At 42.4% G+C, this 27878-nt stretch overlaps 1 protein-coding gene across 2 annotated transcripts in view; it reads left to right on the forward strand.

Annotated features, from left to right (window-relative positions):
• Positions 1-27878, forward strand: part of SRP68 (signal recognition particle 68) — a 36608-nt gene continuing 8730 nt past the window's right edge. Inside the window, exons 1-10 of one of the 2 annotated variants that reach the window (XM_047081349.1) lie at positions 1-184; positions 1709-1775; positions 3617-3730; positions 5457-5652; positions 6450-6532; positions 6841-6950; positions 7306-7388; positions 9939-10079; positions 23149-23247; positions 25559-25623. In XM_047081349.1, the coding sequence (XP_046937305.1) occupies positions 22-184; positions 1709-1775; positions 3617-3730; positions 5457-5652; positions 6450-6532; positions 6841-6950; positions 7306-7388; positions 9939-10079; positions 23149-23247; positions 25559-25623 (1121 nt within the window). In that variant the 5' untranslated portion in view covers positions 1-21. The remainder of the gene's footprint in view (positions 185-1708; positions 1776-3616; positions 3731-5456; positions 5653-6449; positions 6533-6840; positions 6951-7305; positions 7389-9938; positions 10080-23148; positions 23248-25558; positions 25624-27878) is intronic. The other variant, XM_047081350.1, reaches the window with a different exon arrangement.

Below are 27878 nucleotides of genomic sequence, written 5' to 3' on the forward strand. Positions count from 1 at the left end.
GCTCTGCGGCGCAGGGGCAAGATGGCTGCTGAGAAACAGGTTCCCGGTGGCGGCAGCGGCGGCGGCGGTAGTGGTGGTAGCGGCGGTGGACGCGGTGCCGGAGGAGACGAAAATAAGGAAAACGAACGGCCTTCAGCCGGATCGAAGGCAAACAAAGAATTCGGGGATAGCCTGAGTTTGGAGAGTATCCTAGAGTAATCGGGCCTAACTCGCAATGACTACGTGTCGATATGCATGGCCGGGGGCGGGAGACGCGGCGGATCCCGGCACGTCCCAGACAGGAGCGGCCGAGGGTTGCAGTTTCCCTCGCCGTTACTTTCTGGCGCTCAGAGTTTCAGGGTCTGTATTTCGACCGGCCTTTTCTCGCATCTCATTCGCCTTCCAGGCTGGGGAAACGTCCGGTTCTCTCTCGTGGCCCCAGGAGGTTGGGCAGATTTCTGCAGTGTCCCCCCCTCAGTTGCCTGCTTGGAGGGCTGGTGACAGGGATGACACTCTGGCCACCCCAGTGAGCTCCTGTCTTGGCACCTTGAGTCACTGAACTGAGGAGGGAAAATTACAGCGCTGACATTTTTGGCTTAAAACTTCTGTCCCACAGCCGTGGGGACCCGTGTCCTGACTATGGAGGCAAAGATTGATTGCTCTATGGAAAAACTTGTTGAATATAAACGTAGATTAACATCGCTTGTATAGCTTTCTTAATAGGCTTGTAGGCATTTTATCTGGTTGAGAGTCGTTCAGTTGAGCTGGAGGAATCTGTCTGTATTTTCCATCAGAATATCACAATTGAGTGCCTGAGACACTAGTTTGTGGCTTTTTGTAATGAATAAGAAATGGAGAAAGTGTAGGTGAGTTTCTGAAATAACACATTTAGCTTGACATCCTAATGAAGTTTTCAAGGGTTTGGGGGTTTTACTTTTTGAACTGGTGTAGTTCCAAATGAATGTTAGAATACCTTGATTTTTTTTTAAAGAACCTTATGGCTTCTCCCTTTTTAGTTGTTGAGATAGTCTTAGTGTTCAGTATTTTAATGTATGTCTATAGAGAAGCACTGAAGACTAAAAGAATTGAAACTGTAGATAAAGGTCACTAGACTTCCTAATGTTTGGTACATAATCTTAAAATATTTTAAGATTCTTAAAAAAGGAAAACAAAAATAAAAAGTATAGTCAGGGCTTTTTTCTTTTAAAAGAAAAACTGATGACTTTATATAAGCTGTCGTCTGGGTTGGTTAGTATGTGCTAACCACGGGCTCGTGTAGCATTACAGCTGTTCAGGAAAGGTAGGTTTGGTAGATGTAGGAAGTTATGCAAATAGAGGAGTAGTACACGTCATTTATAACCTGAGTCTGCTTGAATGAGTAAAATACTGGGTCCAGGTGTAAATCAGTGGGAACCACTCCAGTTACAATCAGCAGTTAGAATCCAGCAACTTTATTTAAGCTGTTGGGTTTCAGTGATCCTCAGTGGCCAATGATACTATTCTTTTTTAATTTGAAAGCTGGTAACAGTTCAGGCAGGTTTTTTTTACATGCTTAGCCCTGTCCTATGACAAGATAGCTCTTGAAAATGATTATAAGAGGTTTCAGTAGCTAATGTACTAAGGATTTCAGAAATGTTTGATGGTTTGGTACAAGTATGAACTGACAGGACCCGGTTTTGATTTATTTGGATTCTTACTCTTGTAAGCTTTTCCTTAATCTTGGCTCTAGTTCTTCAGATTATCAAGGAATCCCAGCAGCAGCATGGTTTACGGCATGGAGATTTTCAGAGGTATAGGTAAATATCATGGGCAAGATGTATGGAAATTGTTGTGGAATTTTCAGATTTGGTTTGCTTTTGTTAATATCCTACCTATTTTGTTGCATCAGAAAGTATCCGTAGAAAGTCTCACTTTGAACTTAATATATTGAGTGCTCAGAATATACTTGTAAAATTCAAAATTTCATAATGAATAAAAGGAGCCAATCTTTTTATCCATTGTGCCTCACAATATTGTAGATGCATTGGAGGCTTCTGCTGAAAATGGCAAGCAGTTATGGTAATCATTTTTTTTTTTAACTTAACCGTGTCGGTAGAGTCTTGGTTAAATACAAAGCTTTTCAGTTTTTTAAACATTATATATGGAAATTTTCTTTCTTTTTTTTTTAATGTTTATTTATTAAAAAAATTTTTTTTTTGACGTTTATTTATTTTTTGAGAGACAGAGCATGAGCTGGGGAGGGGACATAAGAGAGGGGGGAAGTCACAGATTCCGAAGCAGGCTCCAGGCTCCAAACTGTCAGCACAGAACCTGACGCGGGGCTTGAACCTATGAACCATGAGATCATGACCTGAGCCGAAGTTGGCCGCCTAACCGACTGAGCCACCCAGGTGCCCCTAATGTTTATTTATTTTTGAGAGATAGACCAAGCATGTGAGTGGGGGAAGGTCAGAGAGAAAAGGAGACACAATCTGAAACAGGCTCCAGGCTCTGAGCTGTCAGCACAGAGTCTGTCGCAGGGCTCAAACTCCTAGAATGCAAGATCATGACCTGAGCCGAAGTTGGACGCTTAACCGACTGAGCCACTCAGGCGCCCCTACTTTTTCTTTTTAAGTTCTGTGCCCAGTATGGGGCTTGAACTCAAAATCCTGAGATAAGAGCCACATGCTCCACTGACTGAGTCAGCCAGGCACTCCTATATATGGAGAATTCTGTGATGTCATTACAACTTATTGGTAAACTTTGTAACAGTCTTCAAGTTAGAAGACAAATTTAATATGACTCTTAAAAAAGTAGAATAGATGTCTAATGTACAGTACAGTTCAGAACTTTGGAAGCAGAAGTATCTAACTCTTTTATATTATAGATCCAGGCTTTGACTACCAGACTTTTAAAGTTACTTCTAAACAAAACACTCTGCAGATTCTAAGGAGTCGGCCATGCTGTAAAGGGTCAACAGCGCTGGGGCAGCTTGAGCAAGGTGGGGAGAGGTAGGAGATAAAGGGGGAGAACTAAGCAGGGCCAGAATGGGTAGGGTCCTGTAAGCCAGGGTAACTCGGTCAGGTGTTAATCTAGGTATGGTGGGAAGCCACGAAAAAGTTTTAAACTAGACTATTATGATTTGAGTTTTTGTTTTTATTTTTGTTTTTTAATTACTAAGGAAATCAGTTATAGTGATCAGCGTTTTGCCCTTTTGTTTTCATCTGTTCCTTCCCCTTTTAAGAAAATATTTTATTGAAGGATTTTTAAATCATTTTATTGAAGTATAATTTATATACAGAAAAGTATACAGAAAGTGATGAGTTTTTCACAACCTGTAACCAGTACCCAGATTAAGACACAACATTACCAGCATCCCTAAAGTTCCCCTTTGCTCCTTCTAGTCACAAGCCATTCCTCCCCAAAGGTCACCACAATTGTGACTTTTGACACCTTAGATTAGCTTTGAAATGTGTTTTCTGTGACACCAGTCCTACCGCCCTGCAGGTTTTAGTTCACTAAATGTTTATAAGATGAAGTGTGGTATCAGTGGTAACCATAAGTAGAACACCTCAAACTTCTGACTTGACTTTATTATAGAATTTGCTATTGAGTGTCCTACAAGCTTGTCTGAATTACTTTTGTTTTTGTCTTCCAGGGGCTACTGTTCCCGTAGACAAAGACGCCTTCGGAAAACTCTCAACTTCAAGATGGGGAACAGACACAAATTCACAGGGAAAAAAGTAACTGAAGATCTTCTGACTGATAACAGGTATTGACTCCTCAGTGGTAGTTGTTAAATACTTCTGGCTAACACATTTATTGAACAGTTATATGTTAGTGTGCCAAAACTCTTTAATTACCTGATGTGATTTATTTTAGCAGCTCTGTGGGGGTGCGCATTTTTACTTTTCTTGTGCCATAAAATGAGGATACTGAGGCTCAAAGAGGTTCAGTAACTTTTTCAAGAACTAGGGCGAAATGCTAAATGTTAAAGTCAGTGATTAGAATCTAAGTGGTTATTAGGTGGGGTTTCTAGAATGCAAATTTCAATGTGTACGGGCTAACTTAAACCAGTATATCTTAAAGTTGTGTGTAAGTTATTCCAGAAAAGTTTTATATTTCAGTGCTGAATGTAGCCATGCTTAATATTTGCTGAAGGATCAATCTGTCAAGCAGTATGTATTAGAGGTCTCTAGGCCAGTTTCTCAAATTTTAGCCTGTGGGCCAAATAGATCCCTTTTGCCACCTGTTTTTACAAAGTTTGGTTGGAACACAGCCACACCGTTTATTCAGGTGTTGTTTACAGCTGCTTTTGTGCTACAGTAGCACAATAACAGAGTAGTTGTGACAGAGACCATATGGCCTACAAAACCTAAAATATTCACTATTGGGCCCTTTACAAAAAAATGTTTGTTGTGCCCTAGTCTAATATATGGCCAAGACAGAGTGAGGCACCATCTTAGATGTAGAAGAGTTGGGAAGGCATAGTTCTTGAACCTTGTTGCCTGTGATATCAGTCAGGTACAAAACAGAGCACTGCGAGATAGGGAAACTACCATATTGTGTGTCATTTACTCTTAAGAATTTTGAAGTCTTGGAGGAGAGATGTTAGTTGGGAGTTTTTGATGGAGAAGCCAGGAAGCATGCATGGAGGAGGCTGGACCTTGAGGGATTTGTGAGAGGAAAGAACATTGTGTGAGGGGAAACGGCAGGCCATGGTGTCTGAATGCACTATAGGAATTATAATGCTCTGGACAGTTGAAAGGCTGGGAGCTTGGTGTATGGAGACACAGAAAACTAGAGCGTCGAGACCACGGTGGGATTCAGCAGGATGTATTGGTTAAATCCGTTGAGAACAAGTTAGGAAGGGTCTCTTATGATGGTGCGATTCTTTATTTTGAAGAGACAAGATTAAGCTGATGTTTAAGGATATTTAATCAAGGCAGTAGTTTAACAAAAGATTCATCATCATCATAATAAATCAGCTAACTTGCTGAGTCCTTAGTAAGTGCCAGACTCTGGTTTAAATGTGTTACCTGTATTACTGCATGGGAGACGGAGGCACAGAAAGATTAGTACTTTGCTCAAAGTCACATAGCTAGTGGGGGTGGCACTGAGATGCCAACACCTACTCTAGAGCCTTTAAGTTCATTTATTTTGGGAGAGAGAGAGAGATGCGTGCACGTGCGTGTGCACGAGCTGGGGAGTGACAGAGAGAGGGAGAGAGAGAATCCCAAGCAGGGTCTGAGCTGTCAGTGCAGAGCCTGATGCGGGATTTGATCTCCTGTTTGGTAGGAGGTTAGAAAGTGGAGGCAGATCCTGGTCAGATACTGATTGAGTGCCATAGGTGATACCAGGAGAAGAGTAGTTCTGAGGAAGAAGGCCAGGAGGACGTGGAGAAAAGATGAGAGGCTGAAGATTGTGTCTTGAAGAGTATCTGAGTCTCACGCTCCTGGCCTTCATTCTTCAGTTTGCCTGTTCTCTCTCTGGTTTAGGTATTTGCTTCTGGTTCTGATGGACGCTGAGCGAGCCTGGAGCTATGCCATGCAGCTTAAACAGGAAGCCAATACTGAACCCCGAAAACGGTTCCATTTGCTCTCTCGCCTGCGCAAAGCCGTGAAGCACGCAGAGGAATTGGAACGCTTGTGTGAGAGCAATCGCGTGGATGCCAAGACCAAGTTAGAGGCTCAGGTTAGTGTCTTTACATCAGCTTCTTCATTGTGGAGGTTAGAGACGTGACCTTATGGTTAAACAGAACAGCTTCCCGATATTATAAATTGATAGGAGAGGCAAAAACATGGTCTTGCTTTTTCAAGGGGAAGTTGGCATCTCTTATTTTTGTTTTTGAACTCTTGGTTTTTAATAATTAGCTTTAACTTTTTTTAAAAAAAGCTCATATTTCTCTTGAAATGGATATGGAAAGCTGGAATCTTAGATCTGGGAAGTTCACAAAATAAGAATCTTTTGAAATGAATTTTTAAAGAGTGATAGACACTGAACATTTACATTCAGCTTCTGATACTGAAGGTCATAGCCTGGAAGCTGGTTGTTAAATGAAGGAAACAGATTTTCTTTATTTTGAAATTCTCTCCTGGGAAGTAAATGAATCATAATGAATTTTCTGTATGTTACATCTTATTAAATAAGTTTTCTCTCTTTCTTTTTTTTAAATGTTTATTTGTTTATTTTGAGGGGGAGAGGAGAGACGGAGAGAGAGGGAGACAGAGAATCCCAAGCAGGCTCTAGGCTGTCAGCGCAGAGCCCAGTGTGGGACTTGATCTCACGAACCGTGAGATCATGACCTCAGCTGAAATCAAGAGTCGGATGTTGAACTGACTGAATCACACAGGCGCCCATAAGTTTCCTGTTTTAAAATTACCCCGAATATGTCTATATTCCTGATGTCAAAGGTGAAAGCAGGTGGAGGAGGCTGAGCTGTGGCATTGACTCATGGGTGTTGAAGCCTTTCCCTTTTCCCACCCTCCCAGGCTTACACGGCTTACCTCTCAGGAATGCTGCGTTTTGAACATCAGGAATGGAAAGCTGCCATTGAGGCTTTTAACAAATGCAAGTAAGTCCTCCGGTCCAGAAGCCATGGCCAGTTTTGATTGTACATAGTCCCATTCAAGCAGCAGATAACTTAATGATTGTTTCTACGAAAGTACCGTTTCTTTGATTTTTATTTCGTTTTATTTATTTATTTATTTAATTTTTTCCCTTCCCTTTAGAAACATTGATTATTCTCATTCATCTTTAGAATACACCAGTTCTCATAGTTGGTAGAAGGACCTCAAAGTGCCGTGTTTTGTTTTCAGCCACTGTTCCTTTTTATTTTCTTAAATAAGGCTGCTGTGAAACCAGATGTTTCTTTCCTCGCAGAACTATCTATGAGAAGCTAGCCAGTGCTTTCACAGAAGAGCAGGCCGTGCTGTACAACCAACGTGTGGAGGAGATCTCGCCTAACATCCGCTACTGTGCATATAACATTGGTGAGCAAGGGCTGAGCTGTCTTGACGGGTGGGTTATTGGTGGTTCATCTGGGAGAGCCTAGAGGATTTATTGAACTTCCGTTCTTCCCTTGTCCTTGCGTCCATCTGTGGCATGGGTTTTGGCTAATGAGAAAAGTAGAGCTATTGAAATCAGCTCGGCTTAGAGTTGCAGAAGGCAATTCCTGTGCTTTGTTTCCACCCTGCCAACGTGTGTGCTCCTCCAGAGCTTTGTCAAAGGACTTGGGATTCACTGAAATGTGCTCACGCAATGGGAAGACCATGGAGTGGAATCTAGTGGTTCTCAAGAGAAGAGACCCTTCAGGATTTTCCACTCAACACCTCTCTCTCTTTTCAGGGGACCAGTCGGCTATCAATGAACTCATGCAGATGAGATTGAGGTCTGGGGGCACTGAGGGTCTCCTGGCTGAAAAATTGGAGGTAATCTGGCCCGTACATTTTTGTGAAGCCTTTGGTTTGAAAAAGTCCAGAAGAAAGAAATAAGCTATACTCTTATCATCTAGTGTAATTGCTATTAATATATATATAGATTTGTGTTTGTGTATTTTAAAAAATATATATATATATTTAACATTTTATGTTTATTTTTGAGAGAGAGGGAGGGAGGCAGTGACAGTGTGAGCGGGGGAGGGGCAGAGAGAGAGGGAGAGAATCTGAAGCAGGCTCCAGGCTCTGAGCTCAGCACAGAGCCCGACGTGGGGCTTGAACCTGTGAACCGTGAGATCATGACCTGAGCTGAAGTTGGATGCTTAAGAATATATATGTTTTTAAGTTTATTTATTTTATTTTGAGAAAGAGACAGTGGATGTGGGGGGAGGAGCAGAGAAAGAAGAGAGAATCCAGCGTGGAGCCTGATGTGGGGCTCGAACCCACGAAACTAAGATCATGACCTGAGCTGAAACCAAGAGTCGGATGCTTAAGCCACCCAGGCGCCCTTATTTTATTTTATTTTATTTTATTTTATTTTATTTTATTTTATTTTATTTTATTTCATTTTATTTATTTTTAAACATTTATTTTAGAAAGAGTGCTAGTGGAGAAGGGGCAAAGAGAGAGGGAAACAGAGGATCTGAAACAGGCTCCGCACTGACAGCAGAGAGCCATATGTGAGGCTCAAACTCATGAAATACGAGATTGTGATCTGAGCCGAAGTCAGACACTTAACCAACTGAGCCACCCAGGCACCCCTCTTTTTTTTAGATAGAGTGGGTGAGTGGGGGAGGGGGACAGAGGGAGAGAGAGAATCCTAAACAGGCTCCATGCTTAGCTCAGAGCCCAATGTCGGGCTCTATCCTGTGATCCTGAGATCATGACCTGAGCCGAAATCAAAAGTTGGATGCTTCGCCAACTGAGCCATCCAGGCTCCCCCACCCCCCACGACTACTGTGTATTTTTAACAAAAATTTTTTCGTTGAATATTTAAAAGTGTTCAGTATTTTTTTATCTCATATTTATTTTCTAAGCAAGTAACGTAGGTGAATAGAAAAGTAGGAAATACCAAAGATGGGGGAAGACTAAAATCACATGGTAAAATCAGAGGTAATCACTACAAATAACGTGAAGAGTTTTATATACATAGGAAAAACAGGCACATATATTTTTTTTTAATTTATATTTTTTTAACGTTTATTTATTTTTTGAGACAGAGAGAGACAGAGCATGAACGGGGAAGGGTCAGAGAGAGGGAGAAACAGAATCTGAAACAGGCTGCAGGCTCCGAGCTGTCAGCACAGAGCCCGACGCAGGGCTCGAACTCACGGACCGCGAGATCATGACCTGAGCCGAAGTCGGCCGTCCAACCGACTGAGCCACCCAGGCGCCCCAGGCACATATTTTTTAAATGGGATCTCAGTACAGTGTTTAGTAACATGCTTTTCATTTATTTATTTTTTAACGTTTATTTATTTTTGAGACAGAGACAGAGCATGAACAGGGGAGGGGCAGAGAGAGATGGAGACACAATCTGAAATAGGCTCCAGGCTCTGAGCTGTCAGCACAGAGCCTGACGTGGGGCTCGAACTCACGGATCATGAGATCATGACCTGAGCTGAAGTCGGACACTCAACCGACTGAGCCACCCAGGCGCCCCAGTAACATGCTTTTTAAATAAAATATCTCAAGCATTTTTTCCCCACTTTAGTAAACATCTTTGTTTTGACACATTTTTAGTAAGCAAAAGTGTCATCTTTTGAAAGCCACGTGGTGCTGTGCTCCATTGTGCTGAAGTCTGCTTCACTGAGCACTTACTTCCTTAGGATACATTCCTAAAAACGGAATTGAATACAAGTTTTTGATTCATTTTGACAAATATCTTTAAGTTTCTACTAATTTACATTTTTGCTTGCAGTATATATGGATATGCTTTTCTCCTTACACCCTTAGTATCACTGTTTTTATTTTTTAAGTTTTTAAAGTTTTTTTATTATGATTTTTTAAAGTAGGCTCCACACCCAACATGGGGCTTCAACTCAAAACCCTGAGGTCGAAAGTTGCAGACTCTACCAAATGAGCCAGCCAGGTGCCCCAGTGTTGCTCTTTTTAACTTTCTGTTCTGTTTTTGTTTTTTTTTTAATGTTTATTTATCATTGAGAGACAGAGAGATACAGAGCGTGAGCAGAGGAGGGGTAGAGACAGGGGGAGACACAGAATCCGAAGTAGGCTCCAGACTCTGAGCTGTCAGCACAGAGCCTGACACGGGGCTTGAACTCACAAAACCGTGACATCATGACCTGAGCCGAAGTCGGTCGCCTAACCAACTGAGCCCCCCAGGCGCCCCTTCAGTTATGTTCTTTTAATGTTTGAGTTTCTGTAAGCTAAGATAGATGATAACCAAGGAGGAATTATTTAAGTACAGTTTATATTCTGCTTTAGAAAGTGAACAGTGTTGATGATAGAAACAGACAACTAGTAGTTTCTACTTACTTTAACCATCACCAGTTAAAACTGTAATTTTTTAAAACTACTTTCCAGGCGTTGATCACTCAGACTCGAGCCAAACAGGCAGCCACCATGAGTGAAGTGGAGTGGAGAGGGAGGACGGTTCCGGTGAAGATCGACAAAGTGAGGATCTTTTTATTGGGACTGGCTGATAACGAAGCAGCCATTGCTCAGGTGAGGAGGAAGTGCCTGTTCTCTCTTCTGTATGTGTCTGAGGTTGCCCTTGCGTGCTTAAGGTGTAGTGGTTGGTTTTGTTTTGTTTTGTTTTAAATTTGTTTATTTATTTTGAGAGAGACAGAGCGTGAGCAGGGGAGGGGCAGAGTGTGAGGGAGAATCCCAGGCAGGCTCTGTGCTGTGAGCACAGAGCCCAACAAGGAGCTCCAACTCATGAAACCGTGAGATCATGACCTGAGCCGAAATCAAGAGTCGGATACAGTCTACTTAGCCACCCAGACGCCCCCAGGTGTAGTGTTTTCTTGGTGTTCATTTCTCACAAAACAAAAAATTCGTCTTAATGCTATTTGGGATTTGGTCACCAAATTTTTGTAAAGGCTGGGCTTGGAGAAGAGTTCTTAGGTACAGAGGGCACAGAAATTGGCAGTAGCTGCTATCGACGTGGAAATGGGAGCAGTAAGGCTGGCTTTTAATGCAAGGAGTCCTGTCCAGCCCAGTAGGTGGTACAGCAGCTTAGCTGTTGTGACCTTTTGTCCTAGCCTTCTGTCCCTAAAGGGGCCACCTGTTGTTCCTGAGCCTTTTCAGGAGCACCTAGCTAAGCCAGAATATCTTGTTGTACATGTGGTGTTTACGTAATGTTCATGTAAAGCGGTATACTTGATGTGCTTACTGACTTAATTGTCACCCGTTTATGGGTGTGAACAACCAAATAAGTTCCAAAAGATGAGAGATCCTGGCGATCTGGGTTTTTACAAAGTAGACAATTACGAGGAAGGCCCTTTTTGGAGCTCTTCCTCTGTGTGAGGTGAAGAACATTAAAAAAAAAACAACAGGCTGCTGAATGTGTCTCCAGCCTCCCCAGGAACCAGGGGCGTTTCCTGCCACGTGGCAGAAAACTGTTGCACCCTGAATGATTCGTACGTAGGAGTGCTTTGCTCGTTGTGCTCGTGAGTTGTTTTAAGCATCCAGACTTTTAGGTGACTTGTTCCAAAACAGCTCCTTTGGGCTGGGGGCAGCCTTCAACAGTGGAAGAATTTCTTTGTGTCTCTATGTCATATATTGCCTCTCTTGTTTCCCTTCCATTTGCTGGAAGAGCAGGAGACTAGAACGATAGCAGTAAGTTGATTTGTTTTTTTTTAAAAGATCGAGAAATTTTTTTGGAGAGCATTTCATCAGCACTGCTGTGTGGTAGTATCTCTTTTGGACTAGGATTCTGGTAGCAATCCTGTAGATTATGTAGTTGGGTTCATTCTTTTGTTTCAAGGCGGTACGTGCCGGAAGAGGTGATTTGCGTCATTGGTAATGGGGCGGGGGTCTGGGTGGGGAGTGGCCCAGGAGCGAGTTAAGTGGGGGGCTCCTTGGGGAATAGGGCCACAGACGTATATTAGGCAAATGAGAAGAAAAGCTAACATTTGTTAATTTAAAAAAGTTATTTAGTTTAATGTTTAGAAAAGAGAAATGTTTTTTTAAGAGATCAACCTTTAGTCCCACTTCCCATATACCTTCATTGATGTTGCATTATATTGATAAAAAGGACAATGTACTTCCTTTTAGTCTTTTTTATATTTATAAAAGATGTCAAGTATTATTTTTACTTGTTGAAATCATACTGAGATCCAGTTTTATATCCTGTTTTTCTTAGCGTGTTGTAAGGATTTTCCACGGTCTTACACATCAGTCCACAAAATGTAAAAATACACAGTGGTCACCTGGACAGACACACCACAGAGATGACCAAAGGAGGGGAACGGTCCTCCTTAATGTCCCAGATACACTGTCTAAAGCTTTCGTGTTTTTACCTTTTTAACTCTATGGAGTGGGTAATACTCTCATTTTACAGATGGGAAAACAGTGCTTGCCTTTAAAACCATGCCATTTTTTCTCTCCCTCCCTCTCCCTCTCTGCCCCTCCTCTGTTCTCTTGGTCTCTCAAAATAAACAAACTTAAAAAAAATTTTTTTTAAAAGGTGGGGGGTACGTGGGTGGCTCAGTAGGTTAAACATCTGACTCTTGGTTTCAGCTCAGTCATGATCTCAGAGTTTGTGAGTTCAAGTCCCACGTTGGGCTCCCTGCTGACAGCATGGATCCTGCCTGGGATTCTCTCTCTCCTTCTCTCTCTGCCCTTCCTCTGCTGTCTGTGTCTCTCAAAATAATAAACTTAAAAAAGAAAATAAAAAATCTTGCCCTTTTGACTCCAAAGCTCGTGTTCCTTGAACTTTCCCGCGTACCAGGAAGGCTAGTAGCAGGATCATTTAACTTGGCTTTGGTGAACAGCTAATGTAATCTTACTTAATGCAGTATACAAGCAGAGTCCTGGTTCCCTGGGAAAGACTGAATGAGCAGAACCTTCACTGAAACAAATAGTCCTTGGGGTGCTTGGGTGGCTCAGTCGTTTAAACATCTGACTCTTGATCTTAGCTCAGTTCTTGATCTCAGGGTCACAAGTTCAAACCCCACGTTGGACTCCATGCTGGATATGGAGACTACTTAAAAAAGAAAAAGAGAGGGAGAGCGGGAGAAAAAGAAAGAAAAAGTCCTTGGCAGGGGAATCCTCCAGTTCAGTAGTTAGTGGGAGGAGAAGGAATAGTGGTGTTTTATCTGAATTTATCTTTTCTCCTGCTTTGTACACATAATTAGAAAATAAAAATTCATCTGGGGGAAGATCTTTTTGCCTTATTTGTGAAATTAACTTGAATTAAATTAGATGAAGTAAAAGCATTTTATGACTGCATGTGAAGCCATTGCTTTTGAAATTGAAGATCATTTCAGTCATGTGATGATTAGTTGAGCTTTGTGTATGTGTTTAAAAGGACCACTCTTAAACTCAGGTGTTCGTATACGTGAAGGGTCGACTTCTGGATCTTTAGATCGTAGCCGCTCCTTTTTTTTTTTTTAAGTTTATTTATTTATTTTGAGAGTGAGTGAGTGAGTAAGCAGGGTCGGGGCAGAGAGAGAGGAAGACAGAGAATCCCAAGCAGGCTCGGCGCTGACCATGTGGAGCCAGACATAGGGCTTGAACTCAGGAACTGTGAGATCATGACCTGAGCTGAAATCAAGACTCGGATGGTTAACCACTCAGGTGCCCAGTAGCCACTCCTTTTAAAGCACTTCAAGATTGGCCAAAAGTTTGATAGTATTGACAAGAAAATAACAACGTTATTCCAGCCTTGAATAGGTTAAAAAAAAGATACAGGTGATCCTTGAACTATATAGGTTTGACCACGCAGGTCCACCTATACGTGGATTTTTAAAAAAAAAATTTTTTTTTAATGTTTATTTATTATTGAGAGAGACAGAGCGTGAGCAGGGGAGGGGCAGAGAGAGGGAGACACAGAATCTGAAGCAGGCTCCAGGCTGAGCTGTCAGCACAGAGCCTGACACGGGGCTCGAACTCACAAACCGCGAGATCATGACCTGAGCCGAAGTTGGACGCCCAACTGACTGAGCCACTCAGGTGCCCCAATGTGGATTTTTTTTTTTATAAATCTAATGCTTTGAACATATTTTCTGTATGATTTTCTTAATGTTTTCTCTCCCCTGACTTATTTCATTATAAGAATATAGGATGTAACAGAGACTGTACTATGTAGAATGCAGTATATACCAGAGGGGAGGTGGTGGGGGGGTGGGATGGGTGAAAAGGAGGACAGGGATCAACGAGTACACTTACCTGGGCGCCTGGCTGACTCAGGCAGAGGAGTCTGTGACTCTTGACCTCAGGGTTGTGAGTTCACGTGCCATGTTGGGTGTAGAGATTAAGTAAATAAATATTAAAAAGTACACTTACCATGATGAAAAAAATAATACAGTGATTAAAAAAAAAACCAAAACAGGGGCGCCTGGGTGGTGCAGTCGGTTAAGCGTCCGACTTCGGCCAGGTCACGATCTCGCAGTCTGGGAGTTCGAGCCCCGCGTCGGGCTCTGGGCTGATGGCTCGGAGCCTGGAGCCTGTTTTCAATTCTGTGTCTCCCTCTCTCTCTGCCCCTCCCCTGTTCATGCTGTCTCTCTCTGTCCCAAAAATAAATAAAAAACGTTGAAAAAAAAAAAAACATACTCAAGGCCCCACCCCTCAGAGATTTTGATTTAGTAAGTCTGAGTTGGGGCCCAAGAATTTGTTTTTCTAATAAACTCCAAGTGGTGCTAATTCTGCTGGTCCAGGGACCATGCTTTCAATAGCTCTACAAATTATAATTGTTTGTTAGATATTTGTGAAAAGACGAAGGAAAATTAAAAGGCTTTGGCAAGCACAAAAGGGGAAAATGTAGTATTAATACATCTGACACAGAAAATAGGTGTTCATAGACTGTTTATGTTATTGGTGAGGCTCCTATCAACAGGAGACTCTTAGTAGTTAGGTTTTTGTGTAGTCAGAACTTCTACTGGGATTTTTGACTTCATGGGCATACGCCCTTGACTGCCACATTGTTCAAGGGTCAGCTGTATTCAGAGTCCGTCATCTCAGTATATCTGCTAGTCCTGTGTTCTCACCTCATTGCCAGTGTTTGCGTTTGTGTAGTTAAGTGTATTCTACTTAATATCCGTTTTAATATACACAGATAATGGCAAGTGCGCTTTTTAAAATGCTGTTTAATCAAAGCACATCTGGGCATTCGCATTCTGTACAGTTTTTAAGCACTGTAAACGATGGTGCAGTGAAAACTAGATGGACTTTTCTGTATTTTGGATTACTGTTGTAGGATAAATTGTGTAAAGTGAAAAATACCATGTGGACTTAAAAATAGGTATGTTTGATCTCTTTTTTTGATTGAATAAAGTTATCTAAGTTAAGAATTTTCAATCTTGGGGCATCTGGGTGGCAACTTTGCCTCAGGTCATGATCTCGCAGTTCATGAGTTTGAGCCCTGCATCGAACTCACTCTGTGCTGATGGCTCAGAGCCTGGAGCCTGCTTCAGATTCTGTGTTTCCCTCTCTCTCTTACCCTCCCCCACTTGCACTCTGTGTGTCTCTCTCTCAAAAATAAATAAACATTAAAAATTTTTTTAAAACAACAACAAAGTATTGTGGTACCTGGGTGGCTCAGTCGGTTAAGCATCTGTCTTTGGCTCAGGTCATGATTTCACAGTTCGTGAATTCGAGCCCTGCATCGGGCCCTCTGCTGTCAGCGCAGAGCCTGCTTTGGATCCTCTGTCCCCTTTTATCTCTCCCCATTCCCTGTTCTCTCTCTTAAAAAATAAATAAACATTAAAAAACAGCAAAGAATTTTCAATCTTGATGTACTGGAGGTGATGTTTGTTTTAAAATTCTGTTAGTAAGTGCGTGCCCAAAAAAGTGAAGTGGAAGGATAGCAAAAGGTCAGTGTATTTGATAGTTTGGGTTTTTTCTTCATAAGCTATGTTTTGTTAACTGGTATTTGAAGTCCTTAAGAAGAAGACCATCCTTCAGTAAGTAGCTCTTTGCGATAATATAAAGGCTCAATAGTGAAGGTGGTGCATTGTTGTGTTTTATCATTTTCTAAAGATCTCCAGCATTCATTTATCCATTATCCTTTGTGTCTTACTTACATTGCTGAAGTTACTCAATTTATTTATGTATTTATTTGTTTATTTATTTTTAAACGTTTATTTTTGAGAGCGAGAACAGGCAAGGGTCAGAGAGAGATGGAGACAGAGGATCTGAAGCAGTCTCTGTGCTGACAGCAGACAGCCCTATGTGAGGCTCAAACCCACAAACCACGAGATCATGACATGAGCCAAAGTCGGACGCTTAACTGACTGAGCCACCCGGGTGCCCCTAAAGTTACTCAGTTTAAGAACATGCAGGTGCTTCTTAACACAAGGGAAAGAGCCCTTCCCACTGGACACATTTTATGCAGTTCCACAGAGAGCTGGTCTAGGATTTTATTTTGAGATTAAGTCAGGATAAGTAGCCAAGGTTTCTTGCCCCAGCTCCTGCAAGCTTTCACTGCTAAATGTAGCTGCACCTCAGTCAGGTTGGGTCATTAGAAAACCTAACATAAGGCTTGACCCACTGCCAGTGAAAATTGTAATGTGCAGGTACGCTAGGAAGATCGTATGGGTTTTTAACTGCTATTCCATGGGATATGGTGGAGTGTTGGAGGGTGTAAGAAATCAAAGGGAGAGAGGAGCCATATGAGGATGTTTTTTTTAAACATCAAAAAAAACAAAAAAACAAAAAAACACCAAAATTTCAATTTGGGAGAGTAAAGGGTGAAGATAAGATTGTTAAGATAGTAGGGGTTGTGGGAGGGGGCATAGGCTAAATGGGTAAGGGGCATTAAGGAATCTACTCCTGAAATCATTGCTTCACTATATACTACTAATTTGGATGTAAATTTTAAAAAATAAAAAATAGAGTTAAATTATCATTAAAAGAAGAAGTTAATGGGTAAACTGTACCAAAAAAAAGAATGTTAAGATAGTGAATTTCATTGGTTAATTTTCAGTGTTAAACCAATCTTGTATATCTGAGGTAACCCCACTTGGCTGTGATACATTACTGTACTTTTTACATACTGCTGGATTTCAGTTGGTAGTATTTAAGAATTTTGCATCTATTTTAATGAGGAATAGTGGCTTATAATGTCTTTTTTCAGAATTTGGTATCAGGGTTACACACAACTTCATAAAACAAGTTTGGAGATTTTCCTTCCTTGTTTCTGAAAGAGTTTATATAATATTAGTATTTTTCTTTCTCAAATACTTGTTATAATTCACTAGTGAAAATATTGGGCCTGGAGTTTTCTTTGTAGGAAGTTTTTGTTTTTTGTTTTCTTTTTTGGGATGGGATGTAATTGACATAAAACATATACTTTCAGGTATACAACATAATGAGTTGATACTTGTGGGAAGGTTTTTAAAATTTGTTTTTGCTTGTTTAAAAAAAATTTTTTTTCTGTAATTTGTTTTTTCATAACGTACATCCAAGTTAGCACATGGTGCAACAATGATTTCAGGGATAAATTCCTTAATGCCCCATTTAGCCCATCGTCCCTCCCACAACCCCTCCAGCAACCCTCTGTTTGTTCTCTATGTTTAAGAGTCTCTTATGTTTTGTCCCTTTCCCTGTTTTTATGTTATTTTTGTTTCCCTTCCCTTATGTTCGTCTGTTTTGTATCTTAAAGTCCTCATATGAGTGAAGTCATATGTTTGTCTTTCTCTAATTTCACTTAGCATAATATCCTCTAGTTTCATCCACGTAGTTGCAAATGGCAAGATTTCATTCTTTTTGTTTGCCAAGTAATATTCCATTGTGTGTGTCTGTGTGTGTCTGTGTACATACCACATCCTTTTTTTTTTTTTTAATGTTTATTTATTTTTGAGAGAGACAGAGACAGAATGCGAGTGGGTTGGGGCAGAGAGGGAGGGAGGTACAGAATCTGAAGCAGGCTCCAGGCTCTGAGCTGTTAGCCCAGAGTCCGACGCGGGGCTCGAACTGACGAGATCATGACCTGAGACGAAGTCGGACACTCAACCGACTGAGCCACCCAGGCGCCCCGACACCATATCTTCTTTATCCATTCATCCATTGATGGACATTTGGGCTCTTTCCATACTTTGGCTATTGTTGATAGTGCTGCTATAAACATTGGGGTGCATGTGTCCCTTCGAAACAGCATACCTGTATCCTTTGGATAGATACCCAGTAGTGCAGTTGCTGGGTCGTAAGGTAGTTCTATTTTTAGTTTTTTGGGGAACCCTCCATTTCAGAATGGCTGCACCAGCTTGCATTCCCACCAGCAGTACAAGAAATCCTCTTTCTCCGCATCCTCTGTTGTTGGCCTGAGTTGTTGATGTTAGCCATTCTGACAGGTGAGGTGGTATCTCATTGTGGTTTTGATTTGCATTTCCTGGATGATGAGTGATGTTGAGCATTTTTTCATGTATTGGTTGGCCATATAGATGTCTTCTTTGGAGAAGTGTTTATTTATGTCTTCTGCCCATTTCTTCACTGGATTATTTGGTTTTTGGGTGTTGAGTTTGATAAGTTCTTTATAAATCTTGAAATACTAACTCTTTATCTGATAGGTCGTTTGCAAATGTCTTCTCCCATTCTGTCAGTTGCCTTTTAGTTTTGCTGATTGTTTCCTTCGCTCTGCAGAAGCTTTTTATTTTGATGAGGTCCCAGTAGTTCATTTTTGCTTTGGTTTCCCTGGCCTCCAGAGACATATTGAATAAGAAGTTGCTGTGGCTGAGGTCAAAGAGGCTTTTGCCTGCTTTCTCCTCTAGGATTTTGATGACTTTCTGTCTTAACGTTTAGGTCTTTCATCCACTTTGAGTTTATTTTTGTGTATTGTGTAAGAAAGTGGTCCAGGTTCATTTTTCTGCATGTTGTTCAGTTTTCCCAGCACCACTTGCTGAAGAGACTGTCTTTATTCCATTGGATATTCTTTCCTGCTTTGTCAAAGATCAGTTGGCCATACGTTTATGGGTCCATTTCTGGGTTCTCTATATTGTTCCATTGATCTGAGTGTTTTTGTGCCATAAAAATAATTTTTTTTAATGTTTGTTTTTGAGAGAAAGAGCACAAGCAGGGGAGGAGCAGAGAGAGAGAGGGAGACACAGAATCCAAAGCAGGCTCCAGGCTGTTACCACAGGCGGATGCGGGGCTCGAATTCACAAACCACGAGATCATGACCTGAGCCGAAGTCAGACACTTAACCAACTGAGCTACCCAAGCACCCCTGTTTTTGCTTGTTTTAAACAAATATAATTCTTTTTTTTTTTTTTTAATGTTATTTCTGAGGTAGAGACAGAGCATGAGTGGGAGAGGGGCAGAGAGAGAGGGAGACGCAGAATCTGAAGCAGGCTCCAGGGTCTGAGCTGTCAGCACAGAGCCCGACGCGGGGCTCAAACTCACGACCCGTGAGATCATGACCTGAGCCAAAGTCGGTCACTCAACCGACTGAGCCACCCAGGCGCCCCAACAAATATAATTCTTTTATTAGATAAAGCACTCAGATTTTGTTTCATCTTGTGTCCTTTGGATGAATCTTATTTTTAAAAAGGGTATATTTCATGTACAGTGTTGAATTTATTGACATTAAGTTTATAATATTCCCTTATCATTTTAGTGTTTGTAGGATGTGTAGTGTTTGTTAGCCCCTGTCCAGTGCCTAGTTGATGTTCTGATTGCAGTGAATACAGTGATCTCTGGGTATTAAGGACCTTACAGTAGTGCATTAGGGTCACTTCTGAATATCCGAGATCTTCAAATAATGTGGTAGATGTAAAAGATCTTGATCGAACAAAAGTGTGTCAATCCCAGAGAATCCTGGTAAGGTTTTAACATTAGAAACAGTTGAGTGCCTAATGTCGTATGTCACACATATACCAAATCTAGCGGGTAAATAAAATAATTCAAGTACAGTATGAAATAAAGTTTACTTAAATCCTTAGATGTCAGGCCGTGCACTGTAGCTGATTACATGTCTATTGAATTGAATCAAACATGGGTTATTAACTATGGAAAATACCCTTTGGCCATTTGAGGTTGATCCCAAGAAGAACCACTTCCCCCTTTGTGCCCCTGCCAGATTATTTGGCTGGATATCACACAGGCCCTGTCCACCTTGCCCATTCTCATTATGTGGAGTTGTTCTTTGCCCTGGGAACCAAGAGCTGTGCCTTGGAGATGCAGACTCCTGGTTTCAATGCTTCAGTGCTTCTTTTCTTCTGTTTTTTCCCTTGAAGATTTTAAGTAATCTCCACACCCATCGTGGGGCTTGAACCCACAACCCTGAGACCAAGAGTTGTGTGCTCCACCCACTGAGCCGGCCAGGCACGTCTTGAGCGTTTCTTAACTAGTACTGCTGTTGCCCCTCTCTAGGAACTGGAATGCAAGAATTGGGTAGGCCCAGTGATGTTTGCTTGTAGAGCTTTTATGCCATTTAAATATTAGAACAGCGGTTCACTGAAAAGCCTGGAAGGAAGAAATAATTCAGGGAGATAGAGTGTTAGACCAAAAAGACTGGAGCAGAGAATAAATCCACTGCCAAAATCCAGTTGCAACATTCTTGGTCTCCTGAGCCAGACTTTAGGTCTTCGTGTGCTAAATAATTGCCTTACTCTATAATTTGTTTCTGTTTTGTTTTGTTAATACTTGATCATACCTGAATTGTCACTGGTGGTTGCATTGCGAAAATGTTGTCAGGCAGCTCTTTGGGGGAGGATGGCAGGTTTGATGAGTCTTATCCTCGGGTCATGGTTAATATTTTAAAGTGTGAGTGGAAGGGAGACCATTTGTCCCCTTCTCTCTCTCTCTTTTTTTTAATCTGTCCCTTAAGGGAGGTTTGTGTTCTCCTCCTTTAGCAGATTTCCATGTGTTGTTTCCTGGCCCCTAGTGGCCTGGGGAAGGCTTGGTCCCATCCCCTTGGTTCTCCTGCAGGTGCAGTGCAGAATGTGGTCAGACTCGTCTTGTCAGTCTCTTAGTCACACCGCCACCTTCCAGCAGTCTTTGTAGACCAGTGAAAACAGTCTGGAAGCCCTTTTGAATAGCAGGGGGTCTGGTCTCTACCCCAGGATACACAGCAGCTGCTTTTCCTCTGCACGTGTACATGGCCCTGAGACATGTCTTGAGGCTGTCGAAAAACACATCCTGGGGTGTCCCAAGTTCTATAAAAACTGATTCGAATTTTTTAGTTTATTAGGTCCGAGTAACACATTACTTCTGGGCTTAAGGTTTCTCTGTCTCATAGGCACACCTGGAAAAGGTGCAGGCCTACCACAGATTCTCAGGCAGGGAGGTTGCCACTTGAGTACAGGAGCACGTTCTTGTTGGTTCCATGGCAGACGTGAGGGGTCTGCATGTAGATCCTGAGGAATCCTGCCTCTCCACGGAGGGTGGATCTTGTCCCATTGTCTTTTCAGGGCTATTAGCCTCCCAGATAGGCTTATAAATACGGGAGAAAGTAGCAAAGTACGTTTCAGCCTTTCTGTTTGGGGACCTCTTGCCCAGTCCCGGGCGAACCCTGAGAAGCTCTGCTGCAGAGATTAGCGATCTCTGAGTCACTGTGCTGTGTGACCGCGGGCCCTCCCTTGCCGTGGGCTTTTTCCTGCAATGCGGTTTGAGGCTTCTGTAAAACTCCTGCTGGAACGGAGGCTTTCGTGGGAGCAGTGGGAAAGTTTGCTTGTGTTCAGCACCTTGGTGCCGAGGTGTCCTTACTCAGAGGGAATGGGGTGACCCACGGCAGTAAAGAGGCCGAGCGTTTTGCATCGTTTTAGTTACTTGTGCCACGCTCTCTCTACAGGAAGGCAGACCGCTCCTAGGTAGCTGGCGAAACAAGGCTTGCTCTTCTCTTAACTTCATATACCTTTTGCCCGAAAAGGCGAAACCCTCCCCCGACACGGTGCTGGACGCACAGGCTCACCCTGCCTGCTGACAGTGTGGCTGGGGGTTCGTGCATGGTCGTGGTCGGTGGCAAGTGTGTCTACAGGTCTTATTCCGGTTAACTGTTACGTGGCCGCCCTAGCCCACAGGGTTCACACTTCAAAACCTTTGGCCAGCAGGTTTGATTCAGTTATTGCAGAGGATCTTGCTAACTTGAGGTGCTGCTTAGGAGTGTTTTATTGGGGCGCCTGGGTGGCTCAGTCAGTTAAGTGTCCGACTTCGGCTCAGGTCACGATCTCACAGTTTGTGGTTCAAGCCCCGCGTCGGGCTCTGTGCTGACCGCTCAGAGCCTGGAACCTGCTTTGGATTCCGTGTGTGTCTCTCTCTCAAAAATAAAGATTAAAACAAATAATAAATAAAAACTTAAAAAATAAAATAAATAAATAATCTCTACACCCAACATGGGGCTCGAACTCACAGCCCCGAGATTGAGAGTCATGTGCTCTACTGACTGAGCCAGCCAGATGCCCCCTCACAGAAAGTTCTCTTGGACAGTGCTCTTCAGGTTTCAGCAAACTAATGGTGGCCATGTTTGCCTTTATAGGTTTATAGAATGTGCCCTTGATTTTTTCCTAAGTTAGTATGAACAGGAAAGTCAATATAAGTAGAAAAGTATGTTTGATTTATATTGGGTAATTCATAAGGACGTTTTTTGTTGGCTTTTTATTTTCACGGGAAACCGGGAAAAACATAAGAGTTCTCAAGAGAAGAAAAGGTTTTTCTATAAGCCCCTACCAGCCTCTTCAAGGAGTGGGCAGTACTGGGTTTTTTCTTTTGGGCTTAAAGGTCAGTTGAATGTCAAGAGATTAGATTGGATGTATCTGTGGAAAGTCAAATACAATAATGGAGTGTTGATGTTTTAAAGTCACAGTGGGTCTGCCTGTAACACAAGTCCATCTCCTTTCTGCCTCTCATCCATTCCTATCTGCTCAATCAGATTCTTTACAATGGTAATGTGGTTTGGCAGGTACTCAGTTCATGAATCACTTTTCCCTTATCCCTGCTGGCTGGCAGAGGTGTAACCACACCCTTGAACTTGTACAGAGACTGTCGTGGAGTGCTTGTCAGCCTCAGCATAGCCATAGGGAATATCAGGGTACAAGATTTCTGTGGTGAAGGGAGCTTCGTATGATACTTAAGAGAAATCTATTTTTAATTGGGTATTGGTTGGCACTATTACTCACTTGCTTGGACCTAATAGAAATCCAGAATCAGCGAGTCTTGGGGTTACATTTGTAAGGGCAATTCTGCTGGCGCACAGTAGAGTCTCAGACCATTTGTTCTGGCGTGCTGTGTTTCAGTGTGGGGTGTGCTGTGCTTCAAGGATGTCAGACGCAGGTCCTGAGCAGAGGTAGGAGCGTGGGAGGAAAGTGGTAGAAAGTTTTATGATAGGAAAAAATTTAAAGCATCTATCGTTTGACAGTTTCAGATCAGTTATGCAGATTCTTTCTCAGTATGTTTGCTTTATATTTATATGTGAATATATATAAAATTCCATTTCCATACGAATAATGAGAAAGACTGTAAGAAAAATCTTATATGGTGGAGAAGAGTGACAATTGAAATGGTCTGTGATTTAGGGTGTTTTGGATGTGTGTGTTCAATGTGTAATGGGAATCAAGGCACTGTTATGCCCTCCTCCCATTAGAGTACTGTGGCTTACTCAGAAGAAAATCTTTTACTTCATTCCGTCTTCGTGTAGGCTGAAAGCGAAGAAACCAAGGAGCGTCTGTTTGAATCCATGCTCAGTGAGTGTCGGGACGCTATCCAGGCCGTTCGAGAAGAGCTCAAGCCAGATCAGGTAGGACTATCATCTGGGCCCCAGGCTCTTGCTCGGGGCTGAGGTCCTTCTCAGTCTGTGTGTCTCATTCTCAGTGTAGGAGTGGGGCAGGGGGTCCAGTGGTCTGAGTGCAGGGACTCAGCCATGGTATTTTTAGCTATGGTGGTCTGCTAACAAACAGATGCCTGTGAACTCCATCAGATTGAGAGATTTTTCCCTCCATCCTCTTCCTCTTAATGGGTTCATAGTAAGCCTTTGGTCTCAAGTTCATAGCTCCAGGTAATTCATTCTCCAGTGCTCCCTTTTTTAATATCACTGTGATTCTTTCGGGCATTTGGGCTGAAAACCTTGGAACCATTTTTATCTCTACAAATCACCAGCAACCCTGCTAACTCTCTTTGTGACTTCTGTCTCCACTTGTCCACCCCCCCCCACCCCCACCCCGACCCCGTTTCTGATTAGCCTTTTGTCTTAGACTGCCACAGAGGTCTGACTGTTCTTTACCATCTTGGTCTGGGTTCAGTTCTCCAGGTCTTTCCTGCTGCTCCAGGTCTCCCCCAAAAAGTGGGATCTTTCTTGATCCCATGTCACTGTCTCACTGAAAAACCCAATGATACTCCCAGTTCTAGAGCAGTGGTCTCCAAACTTTTGTAATAGTGCACCCAGTAAGTAAAATTGAGCATGTACCTCTGATACGCTTATTTGTAAATATATAATTTATTATTTAATAGAAATGAGGTAAACATAAGTAGAAGTTCTCATTTTCTTCTTATACCACACTTGTTGGGTTGTGTGCACCCTGCTTGAGAGCTCACTGGTCTAGCAAGTGCAGTTCCAACTCCGTGAGCTGGATTCTGGGCCTTCCCATTTCCAGATTGTACTTTGCTGCTCCCCTCTGGGTCCTGTGCCTCAAGCTGTTGTATTCACCATCTTGTTAGTAGGCCTTTCCCGCCTCCGTGCATTCCTACCCTTTTCTCCTTTCCCTGCTCACACCTGGCTTGTCCCTCCTCTTCCTCTTCACCTGTCCAAACCCCGCCCTGGTGTTCAGTGTCCAGCTCAGAGCTCACCATTTCTGGGAAGCCTGCCTGCACCGTCCTGGCCCATAAAGGTCTCCCCGTGTTCTAAATATCTAGCACTTGTGGCTGTAATTTTTGTTTGGTACTTTGCCAAGAATTACCTTTTAACATCTTATGTATTGTTTTATATTTACTTTGTTAAATACGTTTTTTCAAGATTATAAGCATATTAAAAGCAACTTTATATTTTAGCATCTGCCGTGGTGCTTTGAGTAAAAAACATTAATAAATATTTGTTAGGCTGTGGACCTGTTTCCTTTATCATTAAGCCACCTTTGTATTTTATACTTCTCTTCATCCACTTAATAGGTATATACAGAGCCCCGCCCTCCATCATTCACCTTGAACCCATAGCAGTTGCAGGGACCCCTCACAGCGTGTGGTGAATATGGTGATACCAAGTTGTCTTAGTTTCCTTTGGCTGCTGTAACATTACCACAAGCTTAGGGTTTTGAAAAACACACATCTAATTTTCTCCCACCTTCAGATGGCCTTTAGTGTAACACTGGTTCGTAGGGCTGCATCCCTTTGGAAGTTCTAGGGGAGGAATCCATTCTCAGCATTCCAGAGAAGGCGTTTTTCAGCTTCTAGAGACCACCTACATTTCTTGCATTGTGGCCCCTTCCTCCATGCTCAAAGCCAGCAGCTTGGCCCCTTCACTCCTCTCTGACCTCTGCTTCAGTCCCAATACCTTGTCTCTGTCACCGGCCCTCCTGGCTCCCTCTTAGAAGGAGCCTGTAATTACACTGGGCCCACCTGGATAATCCAGGCTGATTAAGACATCCTTAACTTCTTCACATCTCTTACCATGTGAGGTAACACCTTCACAAGTCCTGGAGTTAGGATGTTCACATCTGTAGGAGCCATTGTTCAGCCAACCACAAAAGGCTGAGCTGATAGCCCAGAGTTTGGATCTCAGAACGCGCATCCGAGGTGCAGGCCCTAAAATGGAGCCATGGGCTGTGGACTGTCTGTTGTTCATGCTTTGGGTCTGGACACTGGGAGCGGTGGACAGGAAGCCTGACTGGCCATAACTCTGAATTCTCTTACTTAAGTCCAGTTTTCAGGTGCTGGTGACAACCGAGTGGCCCTGCTGTTCTAGAATATGCCCAGGAGATCTTTGATATTTAAAGATCCCTAATTTACTAGAGCTGTGCCTGTGCTCCACGGCACTTTGGGGACCACACCATGGAATGAGGGGTCAGAGCCAAGGACAGGGTCGGCTGTTTTACCTTTACCTTTATTGCTTTCCGCAGAAACAGAGAGATTACACCCTTGAGGGGGAGTCGGGGAAGGTATCTAATCTTCAGTACCTGCACAGGTAAGGGCTGTCATTTTTTTTACTTTTTCACAATGTAGTAAAATATATCATTGGAATGAAAGAGTATATATAACGTTTATGTGTATTTTAATATTATACAGTAAATAACACTAACAAACGTATGCACGTTTTATCATAAGCGTATATATACCGGGACGCCTGGGTGGTTCAGTTGATTAAGTGTCCAACCCTTGATCTCAGCTCAGGTCTTGATCTCAGGATTGTGAGTTCAAGCCTCGCATTGGGCTCTGTGCTGAGTGTGAAGCCTACTTAGGAAAAAAAGAAAAAGGAAAAGAGTATATATACTGCATTTGTATGTTATTCTGTGATCCGTATAATTTTAAGCGTCGTATGTTAAGAACGAGAATACAGCTAGTAACTCCAAAGTTCCCTGTGGCCCCAGCCTGGTTATTCCTCCCTCTCTTCTACAGGTAACCACTCTCCTCCTTGTGCCAGACTCCTAAAGTTACTCTCCTCCGTGTTCTGAATGTTTTCCATCATCCCTTTTACATTTAAGTTCAATTTCAACTTAAGTTTAATTCTATATTGGGTTTATTTTGAGTGCAGCATAAGGATCTGCTTCACCTTTTTTCCGTTAGGATGATAGATTGTTTCATTACAGTTTATTGACTGTGCCATCCTTCCCCCACTAACCTACAGTGCCAGCTCGGTCAGGCGTGCATCCCGTTTTCTCCTCACGTGCTCTTTTTTGGACCCTCTTCTGCTCTGCTGATTTATTTTCTGTACTCACACCAGTACTGTGATTTCCTGTGACTTTGTAGTAAGCCTTGGTGTCTGGTGGAGCAGGTCCCCCGCCAGGTTTTTCCTCAGACGTAGCTGGACTCTTTCCCTTTGCTTTTTCATAATACGTTTTTAAATCACTTTGTCAGGTTAATTTTTTTTTAAGGTATGGCTCGTTTTCTTTCACAGAAGGATGGAAGGAAGAGTGACCTTTTTGGAACTTCATGGGGAGAAGTAAAGTGACCTGGGAACACTGCACTTCTCAGATTCTCTACCCCACGTGACCTTGAAATCTTAATTACTTAGTTGTTGCTCGTAACTTTTTTAGTGAACTTGGCTCTATTTTCAGCCATTCCCCTAACCCCTCCCTTTTTTTATGAAAACAAAACTGTGCAAACACCCTCTGTCTACGTTAGAGAATTCAATATTATGTGAATGTCAAATTGAGTGCCAGATGACTCGGAGGGGTATCGAACAAGAATGTCTCTTTGATGCCCTGTATCGCAGCAGTTCTGTGAGAAAGCCAAGGCTCAGGAGGTTAGGGAGCGCGTTTGTAGTTAACAGCCACACAGAGAGTCGGGAGTCAGGAGTTGATCCAACTTCCTATCCTTGAAAAGACCCTGAGCTTCAACAGGACTCAGAAAACCTTCAAATTGTGATGCCTCCCTGCCTTTGAATCCATTCTCCCACTTGCACATCTAGCTGGTACCAGGACCGTGGATGGGGTGCCTATGTGACTAAGTCAGTTAAGTGTCCAGCTTCGGCTCAGGTCATGATCTTGCGGATCGTGGGTTTGAGCCCGTGTCAGGCTCTGTGCTCACAGCTCAAAACCTGGAGCCTGCTTCGGATTCTCTCTCTCTCTCTCTCTCTCTCTCTCTCTCTGTCTGCCCTTACCCACTTGCACTCTGTCTCTCTCTCTCAAAAATAAACAAACATTTAAAAAAGAATTTTTTTTTTTAACTAGCTGGTACCAGGACTCTGGATTTAAATTAGGCTCTAGAAGCCAGCTTTGGGGTAAATTGACAGCACGAATCAATTAGCTGTTGTATTTTCATAAAACTTTGTAAAGATGTATCTAAATTCCTTTACCACTCTGAATAATACTTTGTTTTGAGAATCTCATTTTTCTGAAAAGCTTTAGGAAAATCCATCTCATGATCTTTCCCATTTCTCAGAAGCAGCCACTTGTCCTTTTTTTTTTTTTTTTTAATTTACATCCAAGTTAGTTAGCATATAATGCAACAGTGATTTCAGGAATGAATTCCTTAATGCCCCATTTAGCCCATCCCCCCTCCCACAACCCCTCCAGCAGCCCTGTTCTCTATATTTAAGAGTCTTTTATGTTTTGTCCCCCTCCTTGTTTTTATATTATTTTTGCTTCCCTTCCCTTATGTTCATCTGTTTTGTATCTTAAAGTCCTCATATGAGTGAAGTCATATGATATTTCTCTTTTTCTAATTTCATTTAACATAATACCCTCAAGTTCCATCCACGTAGTTCCAAATGGCAAGATT

This window comes from Lynx rufus, unplaced genomic scaffold (genome assembly GCF_022079265.1).
Source record: "Lynx rufus isolate CCGP_SWC_20201006 ecotype Redwood Valley unplaced genomic scaffold, mLynRuf1.p SCAF_18, whole genome shotgun sequence".
Lineage (NCBI taxonomy): Eukaryota > Metazoa > Chordata > Mammalia > Carnivora > Felidae > Lynx > Lynx rufus.